General features: G+C 46.6%; 11 protein-coding genes and 1 non-coding gene across 12 annotated transcripts; 9 read left to right on the top strand and 3 right to left on the bottom strand.

The window, feature by feature from the left end:
* Positions 1 to 109: 109 nt before the first annotated feature.
* On the top strand, positions 110 to 2,148 carry FPOAC1_012580 (uncharacterized protein; the record flags this gene model as incomplete). Its single annotated transcript, XM_044856931.1, has 4 exons — positions 110 to 165; positions 224 to 301; positions 350 to 966; positions 1,055 to 2,148. The coding sequence occupies 4 exons, from the start codon at positions 110 to 112 to the stop codon at positions 2,146 to 2,148; spliced, it is 1,845 nt and encodes a 614-aa protein (XP_044704244.1).
* A 129-nt stretch (positions 2,149 to 2,277) lies between these two features.
* FPOAC1_012579 (uncharacterized protein) lies at positions 2,278 to 3,536 on the top strand (the record flags this gene model as incomplete). The annotated part of the gene is made up of 4 exons (XM_044856930.1): positions 2,278 to 2,857; positions 2,903 to 3,066; positions 3,115 to 3,461; positions 3,530 to 3,536. The coding sequence occupies 4 exons, from the start codon at positions 2,278 to 2,280 to the stop codon at positions 3,534 to 3,536; spliced, it is 1,098 nt and encodes a 365-aa protein (XP_044704243.1).
* Positions 3,537 to 3,749: 213 nt separating this feature from the next.
* On the bottom strand, positions 3,750 to 4,969 carry FPOAC1_012578 (uncharacterized protein; the record flags this gene model as incomplete). Its single annotated transcript, XM_044856929.1, has 4 exons — positions 3,750 to 3,789; positions 3,870 to 4,303; positions 4,371 to 4,495; positions 4,546 to 4,969. 4 exons carry the CDS (start codon positions 4,967 to 4,969, stop codon positions 3,750 to 3,752), a joined length of 1,023 nt encoding a protein of 340 aa, XP_044704242.1.
* A 265-nt stretch (positions 4,970 to 5,234) lies between these two features.
* FPOAC1_012577 (uncharacterized protein) lies at positions 5,235 to 6,818 on the bottom strand (the record flags this gene model as incomplete). Its single annotated transcript, XM_044856928.1, has 2 exons — positions 5,235 to 6,347; positions 6,414 to 6,818. 2 exons carry the CDS (start codon positions 6,816 to 6,818, stop codon positions 5,235 to 5,237), a joined length of 1,518 nt encoding a protein of 505 aa, XP_044704241.1.
* Positions 6,819 to 7,465: 647 nt separating this feature from the next.
* On the bottom strand, positions 7,466 to 8,515 carry FPOAC1_012576 (uncharacterized protein; the record flags this gene model as incomplete). The annotated part of the gene is made up of 3 exons (XM_044856927.1): positions 7,466 to 7,803; positions 7,856 to 7,923; positions 7,971 to 8,515. The coding sequence occupies 3 exons, from the start codon at positions 8,513 to 8,515 to the stop codon at positions 7,466 to 7,468; spliced, it is 951 nt and encodes a 316-aa protein (XP_044704240.1).
* Positions 8,516 to 10,699: 2,184 nt separating this feature from the next.
* FPOAC1_012575 (uncharacterized protein) lies at positions 10,700 to 12,537 on the top strand (the record flags this gene model as incomplete). Its single annotated transcript, XM_044856926.1, has 3 exons — positions 10,700 to 10,943; positions 10,991 to 11,165; positions 11,214 to 12,537. 3 exons carry the CDS (start codon positions 10,700 to 10,702, stop codon positions 12,535 to 12,537), a joined length of 1,743 nt encoding a protein of 580 aa, XP_044704239.1.
* Positions 12,538 to 12,877: 340 nt separating this feature from the next.
* Positions 12,878 to 12,981, top strand: FPOAC1_012574. Its single transcript has one exon. It is a non-coding gene; the product is annotated as a tRNA-Leu (tRNA).
* A 724-nt stretch (positions 12,982 to 13,705) lies between these two features.
* FPOAC1_012573 (uncharacterized protein) lies at positions 13,706 to 14,740 on the top strand (the record flags this gene model as incomplete). Its single annotated transcript, XM_044856925.1, has 1 exon — positions 13,706 to 14,740. The coding sequence occupies one exon, from the start codon at positions 13,706 to 13,708 to the stop codon at positions 14,738 to 14,740; it is 1,035 nt and encodes a 344-aa protein (XP_044704238.1).
* An 898-nt stretch (positions 14,741 to 15,638) lies between these two features.
* FPOAC1_012572 (uncharacterized protein) lies at positions 15,639 to 17,517 on the top strand (the record flags this gene model as incomplete). The annotated part of the gene is made up of 4 exons (XM_044856924.1): positions 15,639 to 16,158; positions 16,206 to 16,322; positions 16,368 to 16,626; positions 16,674 to 17,517. The coding sequence occupies 4 exons, from the start codon at positions 15,639 to 15,641 to the stop codon at positions 17,515 to 17,517; spliced, it is 1,740 nt and encodes a 579-aa protein (XP_044704237.1).
* Positions 17,518 to 18,583: 1,066 nt separating this feature from the next.
* FPOAC1_012571 (uncharacterized protein) lies at positions 18,584 to 20,458 on the top strand (the record flags this gene model as incomplete). The annotated part of the gene is made up of 2 exons (XM_044856923.1): positions 18,584 to 18,965; positions 19,017 to 20,458. 2 exons carry the CDS (start codon positions 18,584 to 18,586, stop codon positions 20,456 to 20,458), a joined length of 1,824 nt encoding a protein of 607 aa, XP_044704236.1.
* Positions 20,459 to 21,628: 1,170 nt separating this feature from the next.
* Positions 21,629 to 21,922, top strand: FPOAC1_012570 (uncharacterized protein; the record flags this gene model as incomplete). The annotated part of the gene is made up of 1 exon (XM_044856922.1): positions 21,629 to 21,922. The coding sequence occupies one exon, from the start codon at positions 21,629 to 21,631 to the stop codon at positions 21,920 to 21,922; it is 294 nt and encodes a 97-aa protein (XP_044704235.1).
* Positions 21,923 to 23,011: 1,089 nt separating this feature from the next.
* Positions 23,012 to 24,493, top strand: FPOAC1_012569 (uncharacterized protein; the record flags this gene model as incomplete). Its single annotated transcript, XM_044856921.1, has 1 exon — positions 23,012 to 24,493. The coding sequence occupies one exon, from the start codon at positions 23,012 to 23,014 to the stop codon at positions 24,491 to 24,493; it is 1,482 nt and encodes a 493-aa protein (XP_044704234.1).
* Between the last annotated feature and the right edge of the window lie 449 nt (positions 24,494 to 24,942).

The raw sequence follows: 24,942 nt of genomic DNA, 5'->3' as shown, positions 1-24,942 counted from the left end.
GTCCATTCCGAGAGTTTAAATTCTTGGGTCGGTCAGTGTTATCTATTTCTTGGCGAAACTTACACAACCAAATTCCAGACTCATTTCTTACATATTTAAAATCGTGAAGATGAGTGAGAATACTAGCGAGAGGAGGTTCTTCAACTATCCTGAGCCTCAGGAGGGGTAATATTACAGATTTTGTTATAAGTGGTTCAGATGCTGACGTGCTTGATTACTCTAGTCCTCGGGTTCCTTATGCTATTGAAAGGAATCCGAATCCCGTCATCAGGGGACCTCTACTCGTTGCTGCTGCATTTTTGTAAGTAATCATTTTCAAAAACTGATAACAAAATACTAACATGGTCAGGATGGAATGGATTCGATTTATTCGTGAAACGGCTTGGAAAAATGCTGGTTTTGCTTCTCTCCGGAAGATCCGGACGTACATCGAAAACGTCGAACCGAGATACGACCCGACAGTCTACCCAATCGCCCTATCAGAAGAAGCCGCTAAAGAACGCGGCGAAAGAGTTCAGCTTTCTGCACTACAGCAGGATAATTCTTCTGTGTTTAACCCAGCTAGATTCTACTCGGCAGCCGATTATCGGGCTCTGTACCTCTCTGGACAAGTAACACCCGTCGATGTGGTCAATGCAATTCTTCCTTTGATCCAGCTGGAAGGACCCCAACCTGGAAGACATGCCAGCGCATGGAGGGAACTCAAAGTTGATCAGATTATGAGAGCCGCTGAAGCTTCGACGGAGCGCTACAAGAACAAACAACCTCTAGGTCCGCTTGACGGTGTTCCTTCGGCTATCAAGGATGACTACGATTTGGATGGGTATTCTACCACTCTTGGATCTACAAAGGACTATGCCGAGATTCCCGCTGAAGGGGAATCATCGACAAGCTGGATCGTTCGAAAGCTTGAGGAAGCAGGTGTTGTCATTCTTGGAAAACTTGCAATGCACGAGTTTGGTTTGGGTACGTGTTCTTTTCCAAATGTTGCCACGTAAAGTGTCTCTCACGAGACCATAACAAGGTTCAACTCAACAATGACTAACATACGTAGATACCACCGGAAATAACCCCAACCAAGGAACGCCACGAAACCCTTTTCACCCGAAATATTACACTGGCGGTAGTTCTTCGGGTCCCGCCTACGCTGTCAGCGCTGGACTTGTGCCTCTTGCTTTGGGTAGCGACGGTGGCGGAAGTATTCGAATTCCTGGATCATTCTGCTCGGTCTTTGGTTTGAAGCCTACCCACAATCGACTTACGTCTTGGCCTGGTGCCAATCACTCACCGACATGTGCCGTCCAAGGTCCTCTTGCTGTTGATATGCCGTCTCTGGTTGCTGCGTATGAAGCCATCGCCGAGCCGCATCCATCAACGCAATTTCCGCCTTTGCGCCTACAACCATCGCCTCCAGTTACGAAAGTCCTGGGTATCTTCGATGCATGGATTTCTCGCGCCCAACCTGGTGTTCAGTCTCTTGTTCGTGGTCTTGTAGAGTCTCTGGCGGCCAAACATGGATACACCCTTGTTCCGATTGATATTCCTTTTCCCGCTGAAGGTCAGATGGCGCACGCGCTAACTGTTCTAACCGATGCTTCGACATTGCTTCCTGATACCACTGGAATTACAGCAGCTAACAAGATCCTTCTGGCGCTTGGTCGTACCACGCCTTCGACCGATTACCTGCTTGCCCAGAAGCTACGAGGCATGTTGATGAAGCATCTGGCCCATCTCTGGAAGACATACCCCGGTATGATGATCATCACACCCACAACAGCTTGTGCCGGTGCTCCTATCCGTGGTGGGAAATTCGAACTATCTTATGGAGTCAACGACGGAAACTACACCCTCCAAAGCATGGAGTACGTCTGGCTCGCCAATTTCTGTGGTCTTCCCGCTATCACAGTTCCAGCCGGCTATGTCATTGCCGAGGGTGCTAAAGACGCTGGCGAAGTTGCAGAGAAGGAGACTGAGACTAAAATCCCCGTTGGACTCATGGCGACAGGTGAATGGTGTAGCGAAGACGCGCTGTTGCAATTCGGTTTTGATGCAGAGGCTGCTGGACAGAATATTCGATGCAAGCCGCCAATTTGGGAAGACATGATTACGAGAGCTAGAGAGAAAGCGTGGGAGAGTAGACAGTCGTAGAACAGATAGAGAATGTCTGGTACGGATTGAGTGGAGTGGGGAGGATATATCCCGAGTTAGATGATTTATAGATGTTTTTTTGTTTCTTCAGCCTAATTAACCGTGTAAGTCATATCCCAAAGGGGAGACATGCGTGGCACAGCCGATGGTATTCCCTGCATTACTCCGCATCGTCAGCTCACGTGTCGTGGCCTGTTGGTTATCTCCAACCTCAAGATCCCCCACGTACCTCATGCATCCACCTCATCAGTGCTTTCAATCAAAATGGCAGATCAAACCAGCAATGGCACAAGCGCGTCATCTCGCCAGGATGAAATCCGAAAACTCACCAACTCAGATGACGACATCAAGAAAGCATGGGAGATGTGGCAGGCCATTTTCCCCGACTGGCCCATTTCCCAACAACGATTTCCAAAAGTCCTCTTCGGAATTTCCGGACATCATTGGATTCACGAGAGCGGACTATGTCTATCCTACATAACCGACGATACACGTGGTCGAATCGCCGCCATCGGGGTATTGCCAGAACATAGGCGTCAAGGGATTGGAAGTGCTCTTTTAGAAAAAGCCAAGATTGGTCTCAAAGATGCGGCTCGTGCTAATGGCGCGGTATTGCAGTCCTTTGAGATTGGATCTGTGTTTCCTCGACTTTGGTATCAGATGCCGAACACAGTTCCCAAGGAAGTAAAGGATTTCTTCTCGCATAGAGGTATTTTGTTTCGTCCTATCTATTTGGATATTACTTACGCTACAGGTATCTATGACACTTCTCGACCCATCAGGGATCTTTACAAGGACGTGACCGAAACGATTGCACCCCCAGAAATAATGGAACGGGTATCGAACACGAAAGCAACATTCACTCCGTGGTCAGCAGCTTTATACGAGGAATGCATGACGAAACAAAAAGCTCAATTCGTAAGCATCTCTGCCTATTATTGATTCTCATGATCTAATCCATTGTAGAGTTGGTCAGGTATCTACGAAGCCCTCGCCTCACGTAACCAACACGACCAAGTCCTCGTCGCTTTTGATCCAGAAACAAACGAACAAATCGGATGGACTCTAATGTGTTCTTACGACTCTGCAGTCGGTGACGTTTTTGCATTTTTACCACTTCTTCCTTCTGGTGAAAAGACTGGTCTTATCGCTGCTGTGGGCGTAGATGAGAAAGTCAGAGGAAAAGGCGTTGGTCTAGCCCTGGTGATCAAAGCAATGGAAATGTTGAAAGAGAGGGGAATGGAGGGGATCCTCATCGATGCGGTGGAGATTCAAGGATTCTATGAAAAGATTGGCTTTGAGACCTTTTGGGAGTATGAGGGATGCGGTTTGGAGATGTCGTGACCGCTTGACATTCATTATTGCAGTTTTTCTGTTATAGAATATGAATAGCGACAAGGGTTCATCGCCGCTTGATGGATGGCGACTCAGTATCCCCTCAGTCATAGCTCAGGCGGTCCTTCTTCTAGCACCGGTGGCCCACTTACACCGAGTCACTCAACAAATTCCCCAAGATTTGTCCTAGTTCATAGGACTCTTGTGAAAGACTTGTAAGAAGTAACTGACAGGAGCTTCAAGAAAACCATAGCTGTTTAACCATATCATCGAGGGCCATCGGGTCCATGATCAGACTCATTCGGGCTGGACTGTTAGCTACCCCAGGAATTTCCATACACAGACACTTGGACATTGCCAAACCTTGGCTAACTTCATTCACATACTCTTGAGCATTTCGCAGCCCAACAGCCAGAGGTCCTAGCAATTCCTCCCATCGACTTAACTTGGTATTCGTAAGTCTTATAGTAGTCATGATTTCCAAGATTGCTCCATTTGAGAGACGGAATGCCCTTTGCTGTCCCGTTTCAATAATTTGCGCACCATAGAGCTTCATTGCGAGTGGAGAAACCATCCCAGGCTCTACGTCCAAGAGAAGCCGGCATCTATCCGGGTTTGGGGGAAGTGATACGAAGATCGATGCAGTAAAATTGTCGTTCCGGACAATCATGTCACCAAGCTCTGGACCAAAGATCAACGGTATCTTGCTGGCATTGGGGTATGCGTAGTTGTGTAGTGGGTCTGGGTCAGACGGCCAAGGGTTTGGGCTTTCGACGGTCCGGGGCTCTTCAATCGGCCTGCCACAGGCTGGGTAGTAGAACTGTATTCACATCACCGACTTGGGTGGTATCGGAGACAATGCTGTGAAAGTTACGTCGATCAATTACATTCGTTGTGTTATCAGAATGAATCAATGACTGTACACGTGGTCGCTTTCGGGGGCTAGGTTCAGATAACGGCGAAGATATTGGTGCGGATGGAAAGTCATGGATGCCTAATTGTTGCAGTTGAACTACCAACATTAGAAACATTGGTTCAAGGGGGGAAGGCAATGCTACGCACCGCGTCGTTGTGCTCCCCTTCTAGCAGTCCAGAGTGTGTTTTGTAATCGCATGACGAGAGTCGGCTCCACTGGTACGCTTGCCACACGCCCAGCGATATCAGAGACCATGTCTGGAGGAAGAGCAGACAGGCTTTCGAAGAGATGGTTTAGCTTATCGCCATTCTTGGTAGCTAGGAAATATGCTAGCCAAGGCCAGAATCCCCGTTGCTTAAAGGCTTTTGAGATGGGTTCCGAATGGTCTGATGAGAGTGCTTCATCGAATCCGGCGGGTGCTATGAAAGGAGGATGGCCTTGCGGTGCTTGTAGGCAAGCTGAAAGCTGTTGGGTGACGGTGTCGGTGTCGAGGTTCTGAGCCGGAACCTGAGTCCGGTTATCGGACGTATCAACGCCGGGAGCTTCTTCATTGGGTGAATGGTCACTCATCTCACCAGAAATCCAATGCTGGAGGGTATCAACAAAGAGCAATGTGCAAGCCCACGGCTGCTCGCGTAAGAAATCTTTTCAATGAGGGTACCAACAACACAACACGTATGCTCACATTGACCCAGATTGGAGGAAAACCCACTTGAGAGGCATCTACTGGCTGGAACTGATGACGTGTTGTCAGCAGGGGATGTGCATATATAGTTATTCACCGCGGGCTACCGCGGTAAACGACAGTATGCAGCCCAACAAAGACCAACTCTCTTCATTTCTTTTCCTTGAGTATATCCTGGGCAGGCGCAAACATAGTCTGAAGCTCAGATTGGTATCTTCGCTCTTCGGCGATTTTTGTTTCAATAAGCTTGCTGGCATCTTTCTGCCACAAGAGGGATATTTGTTTCAGGTCCTTAACAAATCCCTTGGCCGATGAGAACATAGGGAGGATATGATCCTCAAAGACAAAAAGCCAGCAGTTTAAAGACTCTATGCAGATCCAATACCATACTCCTTTGGATGACCATGATTCTCTCATTACCTCTGTGATTTGAATGTCATGTTCCACTTGCACATGTTTCAGTTCCTGATCCATAATTGACAAAAACTCCTTTCTCGCCTCATCGTATTCCTCATAATGGTCGATTATTTCATCCGCAGTGTGGTTTGTGATCCAATAGGGAACAGACATCATCTCCAATGGTAGCGCACAGATCCATTCCAGATCGATTGTGCAAGTAACATTCCACTCGTCATCCACAAAGATGTTGCTCGGATGCAAGTCAGTCGGCTGTAAAAGATAAGGACCGCCTCGTCGCTCCGGCAAGATAAAGAAATGGGAAACTGCACGAAGTAATGTCCGAAGGGTCATCCGCTCTTTAGCATCATTTCTGTTTCGCACAGCATGTGGATCGTGTAATAGATAGTTGTCATGTAGTGTAAGCATGTCAGATGCGTAACTGTCAGTGCTTTGATAGGTCCGGTCTTCTGGGATTGTTCTCGGTGTTCCTTGTTGCTCGAAAATAGCCATAGTACAAGATAGAGGTCGATTTGTGAGTGCGATAGTGCAGTCCAGTGTGTTAAATCTGAAAGATCCGATGTGGTGTTGTGGAATACGGGCGAGCGAGAGCATGATTCGGGCTACGCCTGTGAATAGATTCTTACGTCGTTCTGTATCTGAAAAGTGATCAAACCAGGTGGATGCAAGCATTTTCCCCGTCTCGGGACCAATATGCTCCATAAGCATATAAGCGGTGCCGACAACCGGGGCAGCTTCTTCACGGACATAGTCGGACAGAACTGGGTAGCCTAGGCACCGATATATCCATTTGCAGGCCTTACGCCACAGTCTAGTATAGATTGATTTATGCTGGATGTGTGTGAACTGTGTTGAAACAAGGTCCAATTGTCAGAAAAGGTGTTATGGACATGGCGAGCTGGGAACACTTACAGAGCTATCATCTGTGAAGCCAAACGCAAAGAGATGTGGGATACGAATATCGGAGCAGTATTGCTGCATCCAAATATATGTCGCCACTTCACAGCCGACCTTCTCATCAACTGTGCTGGAAGGTTGCCCGGCATGAGGGGGAATAGGACAACGAAGAATAAGCTTCTTGTTTGTATTACCCACAGCTACTTCAACAAGAACGCAAATATTGAAGATGCCCTGCATCCATTCCTTGCGCGCCAGCACTGTGCAGGTATCATCTGCATCTAATCGAAGATGATGTTTGATCAAAGCCGCAATTGACTCCCTTTTCTTCCAGAGTTCAAGCTTGAATCTTGCTGCTGCATCGTGATGCTTGCGTTTATGAACAAGATTGCTTTCTGACTCGGGAACTTGTTGCGACATTGCAGCTGAATTAGCGGGTAAGGAGATAGTTTAGTTAGTTACGTGGACTAGTTCGTTTCAAGGTAAAGTAGGTAAAAAAGGGGTAACTATCACGTGACACTATGGCTGACTCAGAATGTTTATCCCTTGTTAGTTTATTTGTTTATCAAGTGATGGATAGTGGGTAGCAAAAAGAAATGGCCTCCTAAGTCTTAGGGTATAAAAATAAGTAGTCTAAGAACTCTAGTCTAAGAAGCATAAAGTGGACTACTCATTTTATCCCTTAGGTTTCCAGCGGTCAATTCTTCTGATATCCTGAGGGGAGTATTTCGTCCTCTGAGACAGGGGTCTGAAAAGTGAACCTTGGATGTTGATCGTTGATTCGTTGGTACACCCGAGACTTTGGATGCTCAGGATGCGCTCAGGATTGCTCAGGCTCTGCTCAGGTTAAAGCAGCAACTGCTCAGGACGATGAGCAAGAAGGGAAATACTCCAAGTCAATTTTCAGCTTCTATATTAGGCTGTTATAACAGGAGAATATGGGAGATAAAATCTCGCTGCTGTAGCTGCCTTGGTTACTATTGGGGCAATGCTCACTATGACAAGCGATCTGAGGCAAAACTAACTTCTTGTATCTAATTGGGTACCATGTACTTGAGGGTATTCATCTATACAAAGCTTCCATCGTCTCGACTGTGATTCCTGACACCACCATTACCGCCATTCCTAAATTTGCCCATCTCGACCAACTCGGTCTCACTCGACGACGCTTCCCGTTGGATCTGAATAGCATTTTTTCGGTAGATGGACCTGTCAATTTGGTCACCAGAACTACTTTGCACTTGCTGAGGGGCAGATCCTCGCTGGGCTCCTCTACTCGCGCTAGTGTTGCTTCTCAGTATCGGGAAGGTCTTGAGTAGAAGGAGTCGAAGATCCGGCATACAGGCACACCAGATCCCAACGTTGACTTCGATCGCGGACCAGTAGCATGGGCTGAAACTATCCCCTGTGATGTGTTAAATATTGGTAGCATGAGAGCCTATGGTGGTTCGACTTACAGGTTGGGTTTTTTGTACTTCCAAAAGTAACCAGATAACGCAGACGGAGAACACTCACAATAGTAACACTTGTTTGATTAGTTAAGAAACATAGCAATCGCAGAAACAGACTCACAAAGTACCAACAAAGAGCATTAGAGCTACAGCCACCTTTCTCTGCCACTTCATTTGCAGAAGCATAAGCTGCCATATAGGAATTGCCAGCATCCAAACATCTAGGACAATGCCTATGCCTGCAATTGAATATGCCAGTGGCTGCATTTCGAGGCAATGACCTTCATGTAGCTGGTCCCAGCCGGTCCAGAATAAGCTGATAGGCTGGCATTGAACAATAGCCAAAACATCAAACAGAACCAAGCTCAAAGCGCACACGCCAATCGTTGCCCACAGTAATCTCTGGACCATGGCGACTGGAAAGATGCGGAGAAACAGCAACGCCACGCATATTTTGGTGGCAAACATGACTGTTGCGTAGAGAACTTGGCCGATGAAGAGGTAGCAAAGAAAGGTCGTGAGCGTCTCAGGGCTGAAACGCCATGCATCTTGACCAAGACCATTTCTGGAAAGACCATGAACAGAGATGATAGTATCTGCGAGAGCAGCCACAAAACAGGCTACAAGGAGGTAATCATCCGGTCGTATATTCACGTCAAATTGCATTCTTTGGAATAGCCGAAGCCCTACTGTGATAGAGCTGACTACAGTCAGGGTAATGACCACTATGTCAAACTGCTCATGCTTATCCCGTATAGGAACTTGGCATGCCAATGAGGTGACGTTCAACAATGCTGCAAAAATTAGTATGTTTCTGTGATATTCAATCTTGTTACTTACCCAAAGAGTCTCTGGGAAGACATGCTTTCTGAACACAGTTGGATGCCTTGCTCTGAAGTGCTAAGTCGGCACAGAGACATGTAATGTCGAACCCGCAAGAAGATTTCAATGCTAGGTCAGTGAGGCAGTTCGTCTAGAGACAAGATCAGCATTGAGACTTGGTCATGAGGAATTAACCGACGTACCGCGCACTGGGGAACTTGACTAAGAAAGTCTGACACATCAATAGAACACACTTGGCATACGAGACAAGCCCACGTAGCCAGCAACAGCAACAGACGCATACCTATTGAGCTGAGATATCACTGCATCGCCATGATATTGACAGGGTTGAACAGAAGTAACAACGGGAGGGAAACAATCACCTTATTGCTTTTTACACCGGCCTCGCCGAGTCATGAGAGCACTCTTAGTGGTCGAAATGTAAATCTAATATTGATGGCATAGCACGGTTTTGCGGGTTGCTGCATACCAATTGCTAATCATGAGAACTGCTTTGACCTTGGTTGACAAAAACACACACCTCAAGTTATAGACTTGTATTTCTGTCACACTATAAAGGCTCTAGTACGTGGAGGGCTTAGCGATCAATAATATCAGCGAGTCATGCAAGACAGGCTCGCACTATCAAATCACTAGATCTCAACAATCAGGCCATATGCGTCAAAGTGGTCTCGAAACAGTTAGGACCAGTTCCAGACCAGTTAATCATTATAGCGTACCGTTCCCGTGGAATGATATCACGTTTCCTAGCAGATGACAGCTCTCAGCTTCAAGAGTTCGCATCTGTTTCCTAACTTTGTACAGAGTACCTCAGTTGATATTTCCGTCTTGCCATCCGTACCAACACGCTGGGAATTGACTATTCCTTGTGGAGCAGATTTGAGGCTGAAAAAGGATCGACGATGAAAGGCGGGTTGCGAGGAGATGCCGCGGGTACGAATCTAGACCTGCTCCAAGATTCGTTAAATGGAATTCTATGGATCCTCCGGGAAGCTATGGAAGAAACATAATGTTTATATAGAACCAAATTGCGCTACACTGATTTTTACTCTGCCCTTACCAAAGGTGAACTTGAAATAGGTATCCTATACCCACTATCAGATTCAACGTCCAAAGTCGTCAATGACTTAATCTATCGTGAGGAGACCTTCCTAATTATAAACCACTGAGCTGCAAACAATACTCTGTATATCGAATATTATGGTGTTTAAGTAATCGAGTCCAAACTGTACACGACCAGTACATAGCTAGCACAGATACTCCACCATCCGCCAAGTTAAGGATCTGCACCGCGCGTATGACAATTGTACGACAAGAGAAGAATTCTTAGTCAGGAAATAAGACATCCTCAAGACGTATGGCTAACGGATGTACTGAACCTTTTTGTGACACTTTTGTGACATGCCGAGTGTACCGAGCGAGTTACCTCATGGCAGGATCCTTTCTGGTCAACCCTGCTAAGAGTTGTCCTACGATTTGGGGCAGTCAGATGCCTAAATACCAAGCGACGAGACAACTCAACTCGGTCATCCTGTCAAGTTTCAATTATATATTCAAAATCTCATTCGATGCGTCATACACGAATAGTCGCACGCCATAACTGACCGGCTGGTCAGCGAGTGAGAAAAGAAACAGTACAAGCCCAAATTCAAATTCACTATCGTGGTTCTTCTGGATTAGGAAGCTGGTTAATGAACCAAGGTTGGAGATTGCTGATCACTACTTGATAGGTTTTAGCTTGTACTGCAGCTACCAGAGTATAATGTTACCCCGCGCCTTTATCGCTAACGATGATGCTTATTGCTAATTGTTTCTCAGCTTTAACCTTGTCGATAATTGGTTGGAAGGTATTAAATATTTATAATGAGGCTAGGATCGTATCGACATGCTGTTTGTAGTAGTTGGTGGAGTTGACACGACTTTGCTTTGGGGTATTAAAAGGCACACGATCGCCTTCCTCTCTAGCTTCTTCCTCTCTAACAACCACACTTGACACACTGAGTCAAAATGGGGCAAGTAAAGGTCTTGACTGCTTTGCTCAGCTTGCTTCCACAAATCACTCGTTCACAGCCATGCGAAACTCAATATCCTCCTCTTATGCAACCTTTGCAATCTAGGCAATTCTCTAATAATCTGGGCGCTGTTGCTAGCGAGAGTGAGATATGCAGTACCATTGGAGTCAATATTCTACGGGATGGCGGTAACGCGGCAGATGCAATGGTAGCAACGGTTCTTTGCGTTGGGACAGTTGGTAAGCGAATCCAGAAGAATCGCGATCATTTGTACTGACTTCTCAAGGCATGTATCATTCTGGAATTGGTGGAGGAGGATTTATGCTCATCCATAAGCCAAATAAGACGAATGGATCAAATGCGTACGAATTCGTTGATTTTCGTGAAACAGCACCTGCGGCTGCTTCGGAAAACATGTTCAAGAATAATGTGAACGAGAGTATATCTGGCGGCAAAGCAAGGTATGTCAACCCCATTTTACCAATGCTCAGTATCTAACAATATCTCAGCGGTGTCCCGGGAGAGTTGAGAGGTCTCCAACATCTTCACGAAAAATACGGCAGTCTACCCTGGTCTCAGCTCGTACAGCCAGCTGTCAAGGTCGCACGCTACGGCTTCCCAGTCAACAACGACACCCTCAAGTTTATGGGAATGACCTACACCAAATACGAGAATGAGAGCTTCCTTCTCAACGACCCAGCTTGGGCAATTGATTTCGCACCTTCTGGCAGACTTCTTAAATTCGGCGAGAAGCTAACACGAAAAAGATTTGCGGATACCTTGGAATCAATCGCGTCTGGAGGACCAGATGTTTTTTATCAAGGCGCAATTGCCGAGGCGACTATTCGAACTTTGAAGCGGGAAAAAGGTATCATGACAATGGATGATCTCAAGAATTATTCTGTCGCTATTCGTCAGCCTTCGCAGATTAATTACAAAGGAGGAAAAGTCACTAGTGGCTCGGCTCCTTCAAGTGGTGCGGTAGTCGCAGCTGCACTGAACATTCTGGACGGATATGACTTCCTCGGAGATCCAAGTCGAGTCAACGATACAGCTTACTATACTGATGAAGCGTTCAAGTTCAGTTACGGCATGCGTACAAACCTGGGTGACCCGAGTTTTGTTGATGGTTTGACAGAGTATCAGCAAAATATGTACTCCAGCAAGACAGCCCAGGAAATCAGAGCAAAGTTGGATGGTCGGGCTCTTGACTTGAAAGAGTACGACCCCAAAGGACTGGAGAGTCTGGAAACGCCCGGAACATCTCACCTCGTCGCCATGGACTCATCCGGCTTGGCCATCTCCCTCACCACTACCGTCAACCTCAACTTTGGCTCCAAAGTCATTGTCCCAGAGACAGGTATAATCATGAACAACGAGATGAACGATTTCAGCATCCCAGGAGAATCCAACCAATTCGGCTTCATCCCGAGCGAAGCAAACTTTATCCGACCCGGAAAACGCCCTCTTTCTAGTATTAGCACAACCATTGTTGAAGATGCACACGGAAAAGTGTCTCTCGTCACAGGATCTGCTGGAGGTAGTCGAATTATTACTGCAACAGCACAAGTTGTTCTCAATGCTATTGACAAAAACATGACTGTGGCCGAAGCACTCGCAGCTCCCAGATTACATGACCAGCTTGTTCCGCGACAAGTCACCTTTGAGTACGCCTTTGATAATTCTACGGTTGCGTATCTGAAGGAGATTGGGAATAACGTTACTTGGGTGCAGACGCAGAGTACAGCTCAGGCTTTGAGAAGATTGACGAATGGGACGTTTGAGGCTGCTGGAGAACCTCGACAGGTCAATTCTGGAGGTTTCTCGACTTGATATTAATCAACATACGCATGAGATATGATCAATTGAAGATTAACATGTCCATTTGTGCTGAGAAATTAAAAACAAGGCTTCATACCCTGGACTGTTTCATCCTGTCTTTTTGTCAAGGATCTCTCCATGTTTCAGATTCAGGGTAGCAGCTCGTCGTTTCCGCCAAGAAGATAACCCCGGATAACAAGAAGCATAATGGACATAAACTTTTGTGTTTTGAATGGAATGAAACATCAAGAGGCACAGTTTGAAGTACGATTAACTGCTTGATTTTGTTTCGCCTCGTGTACACTCCAGCAACCTAGAGCTTCCTTGCGATTCTCTTCAGTATCCAATCAAAGGCAAGATGGCCGAGCGGTCTAAGGCGCTGTGTTCAGGTTCTATACGAACTAGCAACGATTCGCAGTCTCGAAAGGGGCCTGGGTTCGAATCCCAGTCTTGTCAGCTTTCTTTTTGTCTTTTTGTCATGGTGGCTTTGACAGTTGACGCAAGCAGATATGCTGTCGTTCTTGGCTCATAAGCGCTACTGCTTTTGTAGATACTACAGCCTCAATTGGCTACCAATGACAACATCAAGTTTCCGATAGATGGTTAATGCATTGCGCGTTGGATGATGACGTTTATCTGTGCGCAGAGATGATCTTTTTGAGTTGCGCGTACGGTAGGATCCAAGGTTGTTGGCTACAAATAACAATGATTTTTTGCGAGTCAGTATTGATAAGAGTGTAGCTACAAATCAAATGAGATATTTAATTAGGTTGCATCGTAGGTAGTTTAGATATCGAATAATTACAGCACGTGCAATAGAGATAAAAGCAGAAATCAACACGTGGGTCAATCAAAGGTTTATTTGTCGCCCTGGAAATAGGCTATTAATTTCATTCCAGCTAGTCACCCTTGCTTATTGTTAACGCGTCACTGTACCCCGGATCACAGCGCTAAAGTTTATTCCTGTCCCTGTTCCTGGACCTGGAGACACTCCGTGCTTCAAAAGTGTGTGAGAATGATGTTTGCCAAGAGCTGTTGCAAGGTATATTCACCAGAAGCCACAATTCCATGACGAAAACATAAACTCAATGCCAAGCTCCGCGATTTCCTACTTAAGATCTTGGGTTACCTTTTCTGTTTCCATTTCGTTCAACCCTTTTTCACTCACACGTCATTCATCATGATCTTCCCTATATCGCTCCTCTCTTTAGCGACCTCTGCTCTGGCCAGCGTCGTTCCTCAGGGCGCAAATACCTGGAAAACTCTCGAGTCGATACCAATTGCCCCGCGACAAGAACATGGCGTCGTCGCCCTTTCAGACAAGACAGTAGCCATTATTGGTGGAATCGTCCCCAATCGAGAGGCTGATGGTTTCCAAACTACAGCGCTTATGCAATTCTACAACACCCGCTCCAATTCATGGCGACGATACGTTACAGAAGCACCCGTCAAAGTCAACCACCCCAACGTCGCCGCCGTCAACGGCAAGATTTATTTATTGGGTGGTCTATCAGATATTGACGACGGCGCATGGCGAGCATTCCCAGAATCGTGGGTATACAATCCCGATCTTGATGAATGGTCAGAATTGGCGTCCATTCCAGACGACCAAGAAAGAGGGAGCGCTGCTGTGGGTGTCTACGGAAGCATTATCTATCTAGCTGGTGGAATGCGAACACTGGAACCGACTGGTCCCGGCGGAGAACAAGACACTGTCGACTTTGTCTCAGCTTTCGATACCAAGACTTCAAAGTGGATTGATCTCCCAGAAGCTGCACGAACCCTCCCCGAAGGTCGCGACCACGCAACTTCTTCAGTTGTGGGAAACAAAATTTATGTTCTGGGCGGTCGTCTCCGCGGTCAGCGCAACGTAAAAGATACAGTTTTTATTCTCGACCTTGATAATCTCGAGCAAGGCTGGACAGTCAGCGACGCAAAGATGCCCACACCCCGAGGCGGTGTCGTATCAGGCACTGTCGGCAAACAGATCTACGTTCTTGGCGGAGAGGGGAACACTGAACCCGACTCAGAGGGGATTTTTGATCAGATTGAGGTTTTTGATACAGAGACTGAGATGTGGGAAGAGCTGGGAAAGATGGCTTTGCCAAGACATGGAGGACAGGCTGTTGCTGTCAAGGGAGGCATTTATCTTCCTGGTGGAGGTATAACTGAGGGTGGCTCGCCGGTTGACACTCTTGATGTTTACTGGCCGTGATAGATATGCGATTGTGTTTTTAGCGTTATGACTTAATGATACCATTTGTGCAGTATGCTTCTTAGCCTTGTTTCTCTCAACATGTTCCCAACTTCTGAAGATATGACATCACATCACGGCTTAATCAGACAGTACCAAAGCAGTGGTCTACCTACATATCATCATACCTTAGCTGACATCCCATACTCTAAACGAAGCTATTACAAAGCAGATTCTGTCAAATCTGTTCATCTCCAATCGCAAGACACACCGGGACGGGTTCCTGGAATTTCCGTTCGGTAGAAAAGGTGGTCAGCAAAGTCATCAACCCGCACAGCTGACATTATTGCCAAGATGGTGGATGATGATCACTCTCTGAGTCGTCGGACGGCACGGGAACAAGCAGGAAACTACTGCACTGGTAAGCTACCCCATACGTCAAGATCATCGCTTCGAAGTGGCTTTGTTTATTGCGTGGCAGTCTTGCGTATAGGTCCAAGCCTAAGGACCCAACCTCGATTTAAGCTTACATCCCACAACGGAAATAACAAAAATCTCACGGACGAAATGTCTCAAACGCTCAGCCAATTCCAAAGAGTATCTAACTCGAAAAAGAGTGATTCGTCTATGAGGCTTGCATTAGCCTAAGACAATCAGTCACGAATCTTACCAAATCTGTCTCAATTCGGTGGGTTTACTCTGGATATGTGATTTCATGGCAAGCCATAAGCTTACGAGTGTGATCCTCATGACTTGAAGTGTGTAGAAGTAAGCAGGAAATTGAATCATCGATTTGATGTTCGGTTTTTACGGGGTAATTGAGTTCCCGTGAGCCGGTGTTGAAGGGTATAAGAGTTCCCAATATTCCTTTGCTCACTTGGAATCTGAGCTGAGTAGCCTATTAAATCATCAAACCGAGATGAAGACTCTGAAGCATTATGTCTATTTTTCTCTATTCGTGGGAACAGCCTTGGCTGCCCGAGGAGGCCACTGTCCACCACTCGGGCCAGTTCTTCCACCTCCTCTTCGACCCAGCACTCACTCCTCCGTCAAAACCGCCATAAAAAACATTCAAGACCTCTTTGAGTCTGAAACATCCGGTCTTGTAAACTCTTCAGTGGTAGTTGCTATCAAATCTGCCAACGAAGATGACTACATGTTTGAATTCGCCAGTACACCTCCCAACGTCGACCCTCGTGGAGTCGACGAGGTAGATTCTGATACTGTCTTTCGCATGGCAAGTTTGTCAAAGCTGTTTCCTGTCCTTGCGTTGTTGAAAACACACAAGGTCAACTTTGATGACCGTGTCACCAAGTATCTGCCTGAGCTCCGAGCTTTGAATAAAGATGCGAGAAAGAATGATGCGGTTTGGGCTGTAGATTGGGATGAGATTACTGTTGGGTCGTTATCTTCGCATCTTGCCGGAATACCGGCTGATTGTGAGTATATCCGTCTCATGAACAATCAAATTTACTGACTTTGCTAGTGTTGGCTGACGTCCAGCCTTATGGAGATTGGACGCAGCTTGGTTTCCCTCCTCCTGATGTATCCAAGAGCCTTAACTGTTCTGGACTTCTTGGTCTTCCGCCATGCACAAAGAAAGGTATGTCAACAATTTTGTTACCGACAATTGACTAATGTTTTGTAGACTTCTTTGACCGCTTTGGCGAGAGACCTCCCGTATATGCCCCATTTGAAGCAAACCCAGTCTACTCAAATATCGGGTTTGCTTTAATGGGATGGATTATCGAAAGAGTTAGCGGCATGCCTTCTGGAGAGTACATCAAGAAACACATATGGGATCCTGTTGGTATGGAGCATACATTTGAGGAAACTCCTGATGATTCGTTGGGCTTTATTCCGCCCGGTGACGAGTGGTGGAACGCGACACTTGGTTATGGAAATCCGTAAGTATTTGCTCACAAACTGGGTGTTGGTTACTAATTTGTCTCAGTGCTGGAGTTTACTACTCTTCTCTGAATGATATAATGGCGTTTGGGGATGCAATCTTGCGCTACGAGCTACTTAGTCCTGCACAAACAAGAAAGTGGATAAAGCCGGCTACTAGTACTTCCTCAACAGGTATACTTCTTGGTGAGCCATGGGAGATATTCCGCTCCAATAACGTCACCAAAGATGGCCGCCTTATTGAATTTTACACCAAAGCTGGAGATATCACTACCTACCACTCCCTCATGGTCTTGATTCCCGACTATAACTTGACCATCAGCCTTCTCGATGCAGGTCCACCAGATGAAGTTAACGGCGGGAGTCTTCAAATCTGGTTCTCAGCCATTGTCCAGGAACTTCTCCCTGCTATTGAACAAGCTGGCAAAGACGAAGCAGAGGATAAGTACGGGGGTACATACTCCGACGCTAAGACCAACTCATCTCTCACTCTGTCCGTTGATGATGAGCCTGGATTCAGCATTACAAACTGGACAGTCCGAGGCGTTGATATCGCGGCCACATATCTCAGCTTTGCCATCCCACCAGTATTCCCCACACCTGAAGGACTTGTTCGATTCCGTTTGTATCCGACAAGTCTCAAGAGTGATAGTGAGACTTCATGGCGGATGATGTTTACACAAGGTACGGCAGAGGACGTAGCTGAGACAAATTCATTGTTTGTCTGGCCTGAGGCTAGTTGTAATACGTGGGCTTCTTTGGATCGGATTGTGTACCAGCTTTTGTCGCATGAGCACTTTGTGTTTACAGAGACTGGGGAGGGAAGTCAAAGGCGGGCTGAGAAGCTTGAGCTTGTGGGATATAGGGTTGACCTCAAGAGGGAGAATTGATTGGAGAGTTTGTTGGAATGTTGTAGCAATGACCAACATGTAGGGTTTGGAGGACATCAGACAAAAAATTCAGTATACCTTTAGGTAAAAGACTACTTACAAAAGTGATTTAAGTTTCCATCGTGACTGTTGTATGTAACAAACTATGAGTGATTGTGTTGATTAAATGGAGAAGGTTCGACAAGTACTTTATTTGGATCATGAATTGTAGAGGTGCTTGTTTTAGAGTGAGGGTTATTACGCAACCCGAGCTTATGCCTGTACAGGTTTGATATTTGATATTTGTTCATGGTCGAAAGAGCTAGTGGGTAGCAGAAGAAATGACCTTATGAATCTTAGGGTACAAAAATAAGTAGCATAAGAAATATAGTCTAAAGAGCATAAAGTGTTCTATTAATTTCGTCTCTTATGCACCCAGCGGCTAATTTTTCTAATACCCCGAGGAGAGATAATAAGCGTGCCCTTAGACCTTGAGAAGCCTGGCCTTTATACCTTTTGACGGCTACCTGCATTGGGAGGTTCCTTTCTAGGATATCTGCCCAGCTATAAGATATCTGTAGCTAAAAGTGTATAAAAAGGCCTGTATGTTTGTTGTTGTTGTTAATAGAGAGACTTTACGTCTGGTAATATTTGGTAAAATAAGGTCGGGCAAGTAGCTTCTGATGGTATCTGTGGCAGCTGCCAATTATGCCGAATTCACTTTTGCCCCACTAATGGGTGTGAATTTTAGCTACCTACCTAGGTAGGTGCCTATCTACCTAAATAGCAAACACCCGTCACTTTTTTGTTTTTACATCAGAGTTCATATAATGTTTATTCATTTTACATCTCTAGGCAGCAGCGCACTAAATCTCATCACACTGTTTTCGTCTTCCCTCAATTTTCATCTCTGTTTCCGTCTTACCTTCAACCTTCTACTATCTCTTGAACAGGTAGGGTTTTACTACTGTCAGAAGCTGATATTGGCCCAATTAGCCACGTTATCCCGATAACGGGGGCCTTCGTTTTTCGAGGTATTTGGTCAAGCAGTCTATACAACAACTACGACGCCTTCCTACCTTTCAAGATGACCGCACAGCGGCCCAATACACCGGAGGTGCGCGAGATGCATGATATTTTGGACGACTTCTTGCGTGGCGACGTCGTACAAGATCAGCCTGAGCTCTACCATGCTGTGAAGGCCCTAATGACAGCCAAGCCTGAATACCGCAAACCAATTACCATGATTCCCACGCATGAAGTGGAACTGCGTCGCGATTACGCAGTACAGATTGAGAAACGACTTCTCATTGCCGACAGAAATTTCAAGCTAACGTCTGTCCACTTAACTGCAATTATGATGACCCCTTTGGAAAACCTTGAGCGCCATGGTTACCTCTCACCCAGACAAGCGTCCGTCAACGAGCTGGCCAGCAGACTGACCATGGCAGCCGATTTGGTGAAGACATGTAAGTTAGGCTTATTCCTTGAGGCCAGTCGCCCTTGCTAACAGTCTCAAGATATTCGGCATAAAATCTCATCCCACCCCCATTCGACCATGAAGAGCACGACCAAGAAGAGCACGACCAAAGGCACAAAACCTGGATCCCAGGCAGCATCATCTCGAAAGTCTCGGTCCAACAAGAAAGGTGTGAACCCGGATGACCCATATTTCCCGCCTGATGATCGAGGTCTAGACCAAAAGGATCTCTGCCGCGACCGCGACAAGAAACGGTGTATATTTACACAGACGGCTCAGGGTGATGTGGCACATATCATACCACGCACATGGAATGACTCGGTGGAACACGTCCTGTTAACGAAAAAAGTCATCGCTGCCGCCCAGGCGTTCATGGACCAAGAGACCTTTTCCAAGTACGAAGGGCTATTTGCTGATGACAACAACCTCGGTACTACAGATAAACACTGGAATATGCTGTATCTCAATAAACAGCAGCACTGGTATCTCGACCATACGTCAATCGGATTGAAGTGTCTTGGGATTGAATACCCTTTCCCCGAGGATGATACAAAAGCCACTGTGTTGATCCAACTTAACTGGCTACATCGAACGAAACTCAATCCGAACAAGGCCGTAACCAGTCAGGGTGATGGCAACGATTTCGACAAGATGATTGAGGGACTGCGACAGTTTGAAAACGAACGTAGTCCTGCCCGTGTTGAGGACGGGGAAGGCATGTTCGCGGCGGTACGAGTTAATAACCACGTGCCGCTCATATCAGGCCACGTTGTCCGTGTCACAATGGCTTCTGAGGACGCCCACAAGTGTAAAGCCATGTTGGATCTTTCCTGGACGTTGGGTGTGATTGCTGCCATGAGTGGCGCTGCAGAATGGTTGGAGCTCTCCCATGACGACGACGATGACAGGGAGGAGATCAGCCAAATGGCCTCAGTGGACCAGTGGGTGCAGGATCAAACACAGCGTTACCTTATGGAACAATCCCACAAGGCCAACCTTCCTTCTGGCGCCCCTAGCCTTCCTGCTCCTGGCGCCCCTGGCCTTCCTCCACGCTCCCCCGACCGTCCTGCCTGGTCTCCGGACCGTTCTCCGTCCCGCCCTCCGGACCGTTCTCTATCCCCGGCCCCGGCCCCTCCCCCTCGCACCCCTGACCGCCCCCCTCGCACCCTAGGCCAGTCGCCAGCCGAAAGGCTCCAGTCACCAATCCCATTAGGGATGATCACGAATCGGCCCCGTCAGGATAGTTCGCCCAAACGCAAGTTGAGACTTGAGCTTCTTGATTCACGGGCAAGAACAAGCCCACGCCGAGGCGACGCCACCCGAGATGACGCCACCCGAGATGACGCTTCCCGAGACCCGTCTCCTGACAAAGGGAGTGAGAAACTCCAGCAGGGCCAGGAGCCCGGATCCCCCCAGGCAATAGTACTGCAGACAGAGTCACGTCGAGGTAGCCCTCGTTCCCCTCGGTCTCCTCGCAAGTAGGAGATGTTGTTATCCATCAAGGAGGAAACTGTTAGTTGTGACCCGGGTCGCTCATGTACCGCAGCCCAGTTACGTTTGCGACGAACAACCAGCTAGGCGAGTCTCAGATACAGAATGAGGAGTGTCCTAGGAAGGCATATGTAAGAGTTGAGCATAGTAAACGCCTGAGACATGGCAAGGATGATTCACTGAATCTATGAGACCTAGCCGTGAAACGTTTCCATTCGTCAGCAAAACCGTTCAGTGAATCAGAGTGCGGCTGTCAAGGGTGATTCACTGGATCTACGAGACCTAGTCGTGAAATGTTTTGATTCGGTAGCAAAACCGTTCAGTGAATCAGAGTGCGGCTATTCTTGTCTTTAGAGGCATTAGAGGAATGATTAGTCTAGTTAAATTGATTCCGATGGGTATTTCGCCATTTTGCAATCCTAGTACTGTTCTGTGACATTAATACCAGAAACTTTGGCCACTTTCAGGATACATAATAGAGTCAGGATGCCATAACTGGTAACAAGTACTGTGTTACCTTTTCAAAATAGGGACATATCACGTGGTACTTTGACAAACCGATCTGCTACTGAACCACGGTCATAATTATTTTTGTAAGCATACGAGATGCAATAAGTAAGTTAATTCATGCTGTTTAGATTAGACTTTGAGGCTCTTCATTTTTAGATACTCTGCTGGTCCTTCTTTAAATTTAAATGATTTGAGAATCCTAGAATATAATAGCCTTTAACCATGTATGATAATAGCGGCCTTGATGTCCCTCAAGGTGCCAGAAAAATTGGCTGATGGAAGCATAAAGGACGAAATTAGTGAGCCACTTTATGCCCCTCAGGCTGTAGCCCTTAGACTCTTTATTTTTGTAATCTAAGACCTAGGAGGTTGTTTTTTCTGTGACCCACTAGATGTTGTCAAAGCCATCTTGTCGAAAAAGATTATATCTCAGATTAGCTCAATGTCTTCTGTGCATAGAAAGAAAAACCAAAGTTAAATCTTATTCCTGTTGTCTAGACGTCCAGCCAACACGGTAACACAAAGTTTAAAAGATAAGGGTACAAGTATAAAGAGATCATGAGTGATGCCTAGAGAACAAACAATGATCTCCCAAATCTCATCCCTTCCATCTCCCCAAATTTCATTCTTTCATCTACCAAGACTTTCAAAATGGACGAATACCTAGACCAGTTGGACGAATATGTGGATCAGTTGGAAGAATATGCGATCCAGCTCGACGAGTATCTGAACCCGTTGTACGACGCTATGGACCAGATGGAAGAAGGGATGCACGTCGCCTTATACGGCGTTTACAAGAGAGTACTGCCTGAGGCCTCGGTGGAAATTCTACCTTATCACTCTGAACCGACAACAAGAGGAGCCGGCATCCGCACCTCGTTTGTCTTCTTGAACCTTTTCGTTTTGGCCTTTAACGTCCATCACATTATACACAGAACTCCTTAGCCTGTCCGGCTTTCAAGATGGGTGTATCGCGGCCTAGTTCGCCCGATCTTCTCGAGGACTCTTTTTGTGGAGATGCCGTGGAAGTTTTAGTCAAATCTACACCCGACTACATCAGGCTCACGATATTCATACTTTTCGAGGAAGTTGAAACAAGTCGTCAATATGCCATAGAGATTGAGAATCGACTTATTGAAAACTACCCACCTTACGAGCTGACTCTAGTTCATTTGGCTGCTATGATGATAACCCCATGGACAACCTTGAGGCCGGTGGTTACCCGACATACTGGCAACCATGGAAGAATTTAACGTCTTATGTAGAATCTTTAATGCATTTGCTAAAACTATGTGAGTTTTATTTCCAAATATCGGATTAATTTTGCTGACGATCCTAAAAGACCTTTTCCAGAACCACAGCATTCTCAAATATTATGTTACAACAGCCATAAGAAGATTCGGAACACGATGGAAGGGCATAAAGATCTAACCCCAGCCCCTCGAGACGACTGCTTTCAGGTCTGATGCGGACAAAGAATCCCTAGGACCAAGCTATATATGAATAGACTACATGGAAAGGAAAGGCAACAGCATGTATCCTCAGAACGAACATGGACTTAGCACCCTGGAGCAGCTTTCGGAGTTGGGCCAATAAGATACTGATGAACAAATTGGGGTTATCCTTGTCTTGGGGAGCATAAGATACGAAATAAGTTAGTCAGTTTATCATTTTTCAACCACGCTTTTAGTCAGTTTATTTATGTACCCTCATAGTCCCAACCTTTGCTATCTCCAACCCCAGTCGCCTCCGCAGTACTACACTAGCCTTGGAAGATAGCGTCAACCCCGCACGATAATAGTGGCCTCTCTTCTGTGCTGATCGCATAAACTCCTTCCTGATCGAGTCTACTCAAGCGGAGTCAATTCAGACGAACTCAATGTTGGCCGATAAACCATCTCCATCTATACTACGGCCCCAAAACTGCGGCCGGCAAACCATTCCGACGTCGGTGCTATAAAGATCTACAGTTTTCTCTGTCTTTTTATTTCTCATTGAGCTTATTCTCTCTTTCAGCTTATCACCAGGTTCATCATGAAGTCCTTGTCGTTAGCACTCAGTCTCACTCTGGTGTCTGGAGTCCATCCTCTAGCTGTTGCACCCAGACCACGCATCGCAAGAGGCGAGGACTCGGATGAACCTCAGCTTAAAATTCCCGGTCTTCCTCTTCCAAATGCCACAAAGTCTTATTGGCAAGATCCTCCTCACCGCATTGCCAACCACCGCACAACCAAGGACCTACCAACATCTGAGGTATTTGACTATGTCATCATTGGATCAGGCATCTCAGGTGCTGCCACGGCCCACAAGCTCCTAGACCGTGATCCTGATCTGTCAATTCTCATGCTTGAGGCTCGTACCGCAGCATCTGGTGCATCTGGTCGCAACGGCGGGCATTGCAAGGCTGGCAACTACAATGGTGTTAAGAGTTGGGTGGAAGAATACGGCGAGGATGATGCTCTACGACTCAGCAACATGGAGCAAGACTGTGTCAACGACGTTCGTGAGTTTGTGAAAACTCATAATGTCTCAAGCGACTTTACAGACGTCGAGACTGCTAGTCTTTACTGGACAAAGGACTCTTTTGAAACGGCGGTCAAGAATATCGAGTTTCAGCACAAGCTGGAAGAGAAGCGACCAAATGATGTTCCCAAGAACAAAAGGACTATTATGAAGGGTCAAGACGCTCGCGATTACTGGAAATGGCCTGAGATCGTTGGCGCTGTGACCTTCAAAGCACACACCCAAAACCCATACCTTACCGTCTGTGCCATGTTAGAGTACAGTCTCAACAAGGGACTCAACCTTCAAACCAACACCATGGCTCTTAACCTCAGCCAACTAGGCAAGAGCAAAAATGGAGCCAAATGGGAAGTCAAGACAAACCGAGGTACCGTCAAGAGCAAGAATGTTGTGCTAGCAACAAACGGCTTCACAAACGCTCTTCACCCAGGAATCGCAAGCACAAACTTCACAATGCCTGTCCGAAACCAAGTCGCTGCTGTGACACCCGAGGCCGATACCTCAGACAATAAGGTTTTTGAGCGAAGCAACAGCTTGGGCGATCTTCACAGCGGTAACGTTTACATCGCTGCTCGTCCGCCTGGTTCCAAAGACGCAGGAAGTGTTGTCATCGGTGGTTCAACTCAAATGTCTCCTACACGAGAGCGATGGATCTCCGACGATACCTCCATCAACGACCAAATCGCGCTTGTTCTTCATGGCGCTGCGCGTACGGTGTACGGGTACATGAACTGGGGAGAGTCGACGACTGTTATCCAGGACTGGGTAGGTATTGTTTGCGAGACACCTGATGAATTTCCCTTGGTTGGTGAGGTCCCTGCTGAGGATGGACTCTGGGCTATTGTTTGTATGAATGGTCACGGTATGGCTTGGGCGTATCGTAGTGCTGAGGCACTTGTTGATATGATGACTACTGGAAAGACTCCCAAGTGGTTCCCCGAGCAGTTTAGGGCTCAGCGTGCTTGGGAGGTCAAGGGGCATGAGGAGCTATAGACCTGGTCTGGCAATGAATATAATTCTAGAATATAGTATGAGAAATCATGTTCAATTTTGCATCATGGTTACTCGTGTAGAGAGGTTGGTGTTAGAAATCGCTCCGGCGCTTAGCTGAAGCCTCCCGAGTTTACGTTGTCAATATTAAAAATTGAACAAGTCAGCGGTGTTTATCACCACACTGACGTTGTTGTATCTGCCCCCTTCCTTTGTTGCAGTAAGTTTCAATCTAGGCCATAAGGTGTATGTATGCTGAGTTATCACAGACCTTTTTCGGCATGAACTTTTTCGATTTGGTTCAAGACGCAGATCGTATTGTAGCAACGCCTATGATTTGGATCTACGTCTTGTGCTCGGCTGCTCTTACTATTTGGACTTTCATGTTTTATCACATTCTACTTGAGAGAACAATTTTGGGTCGAGTCGCGGCAAAGGTTTTCATGCTAAAG

Source organism: Fusarium poae, chromosome 4 (genome assembly GCF_019609905.1).
Source record: "Fusarium poae strain DAOMC 252244 chromosome 4, whole genome shotgun sequence".
NCBI classification, from domain to species: domain Eukaryota; kingdom Fungi; phylum Ascomycota; class Sordariomycetes; order Hypocreales; family Nectriaceae; genus Fusarium; species Fusarium poae.
The sequence above is the reverse complement of the archived record's forward strand: the minus strand, read 5'-3'. Positions and strand labels throughout refer to the sequence as shown.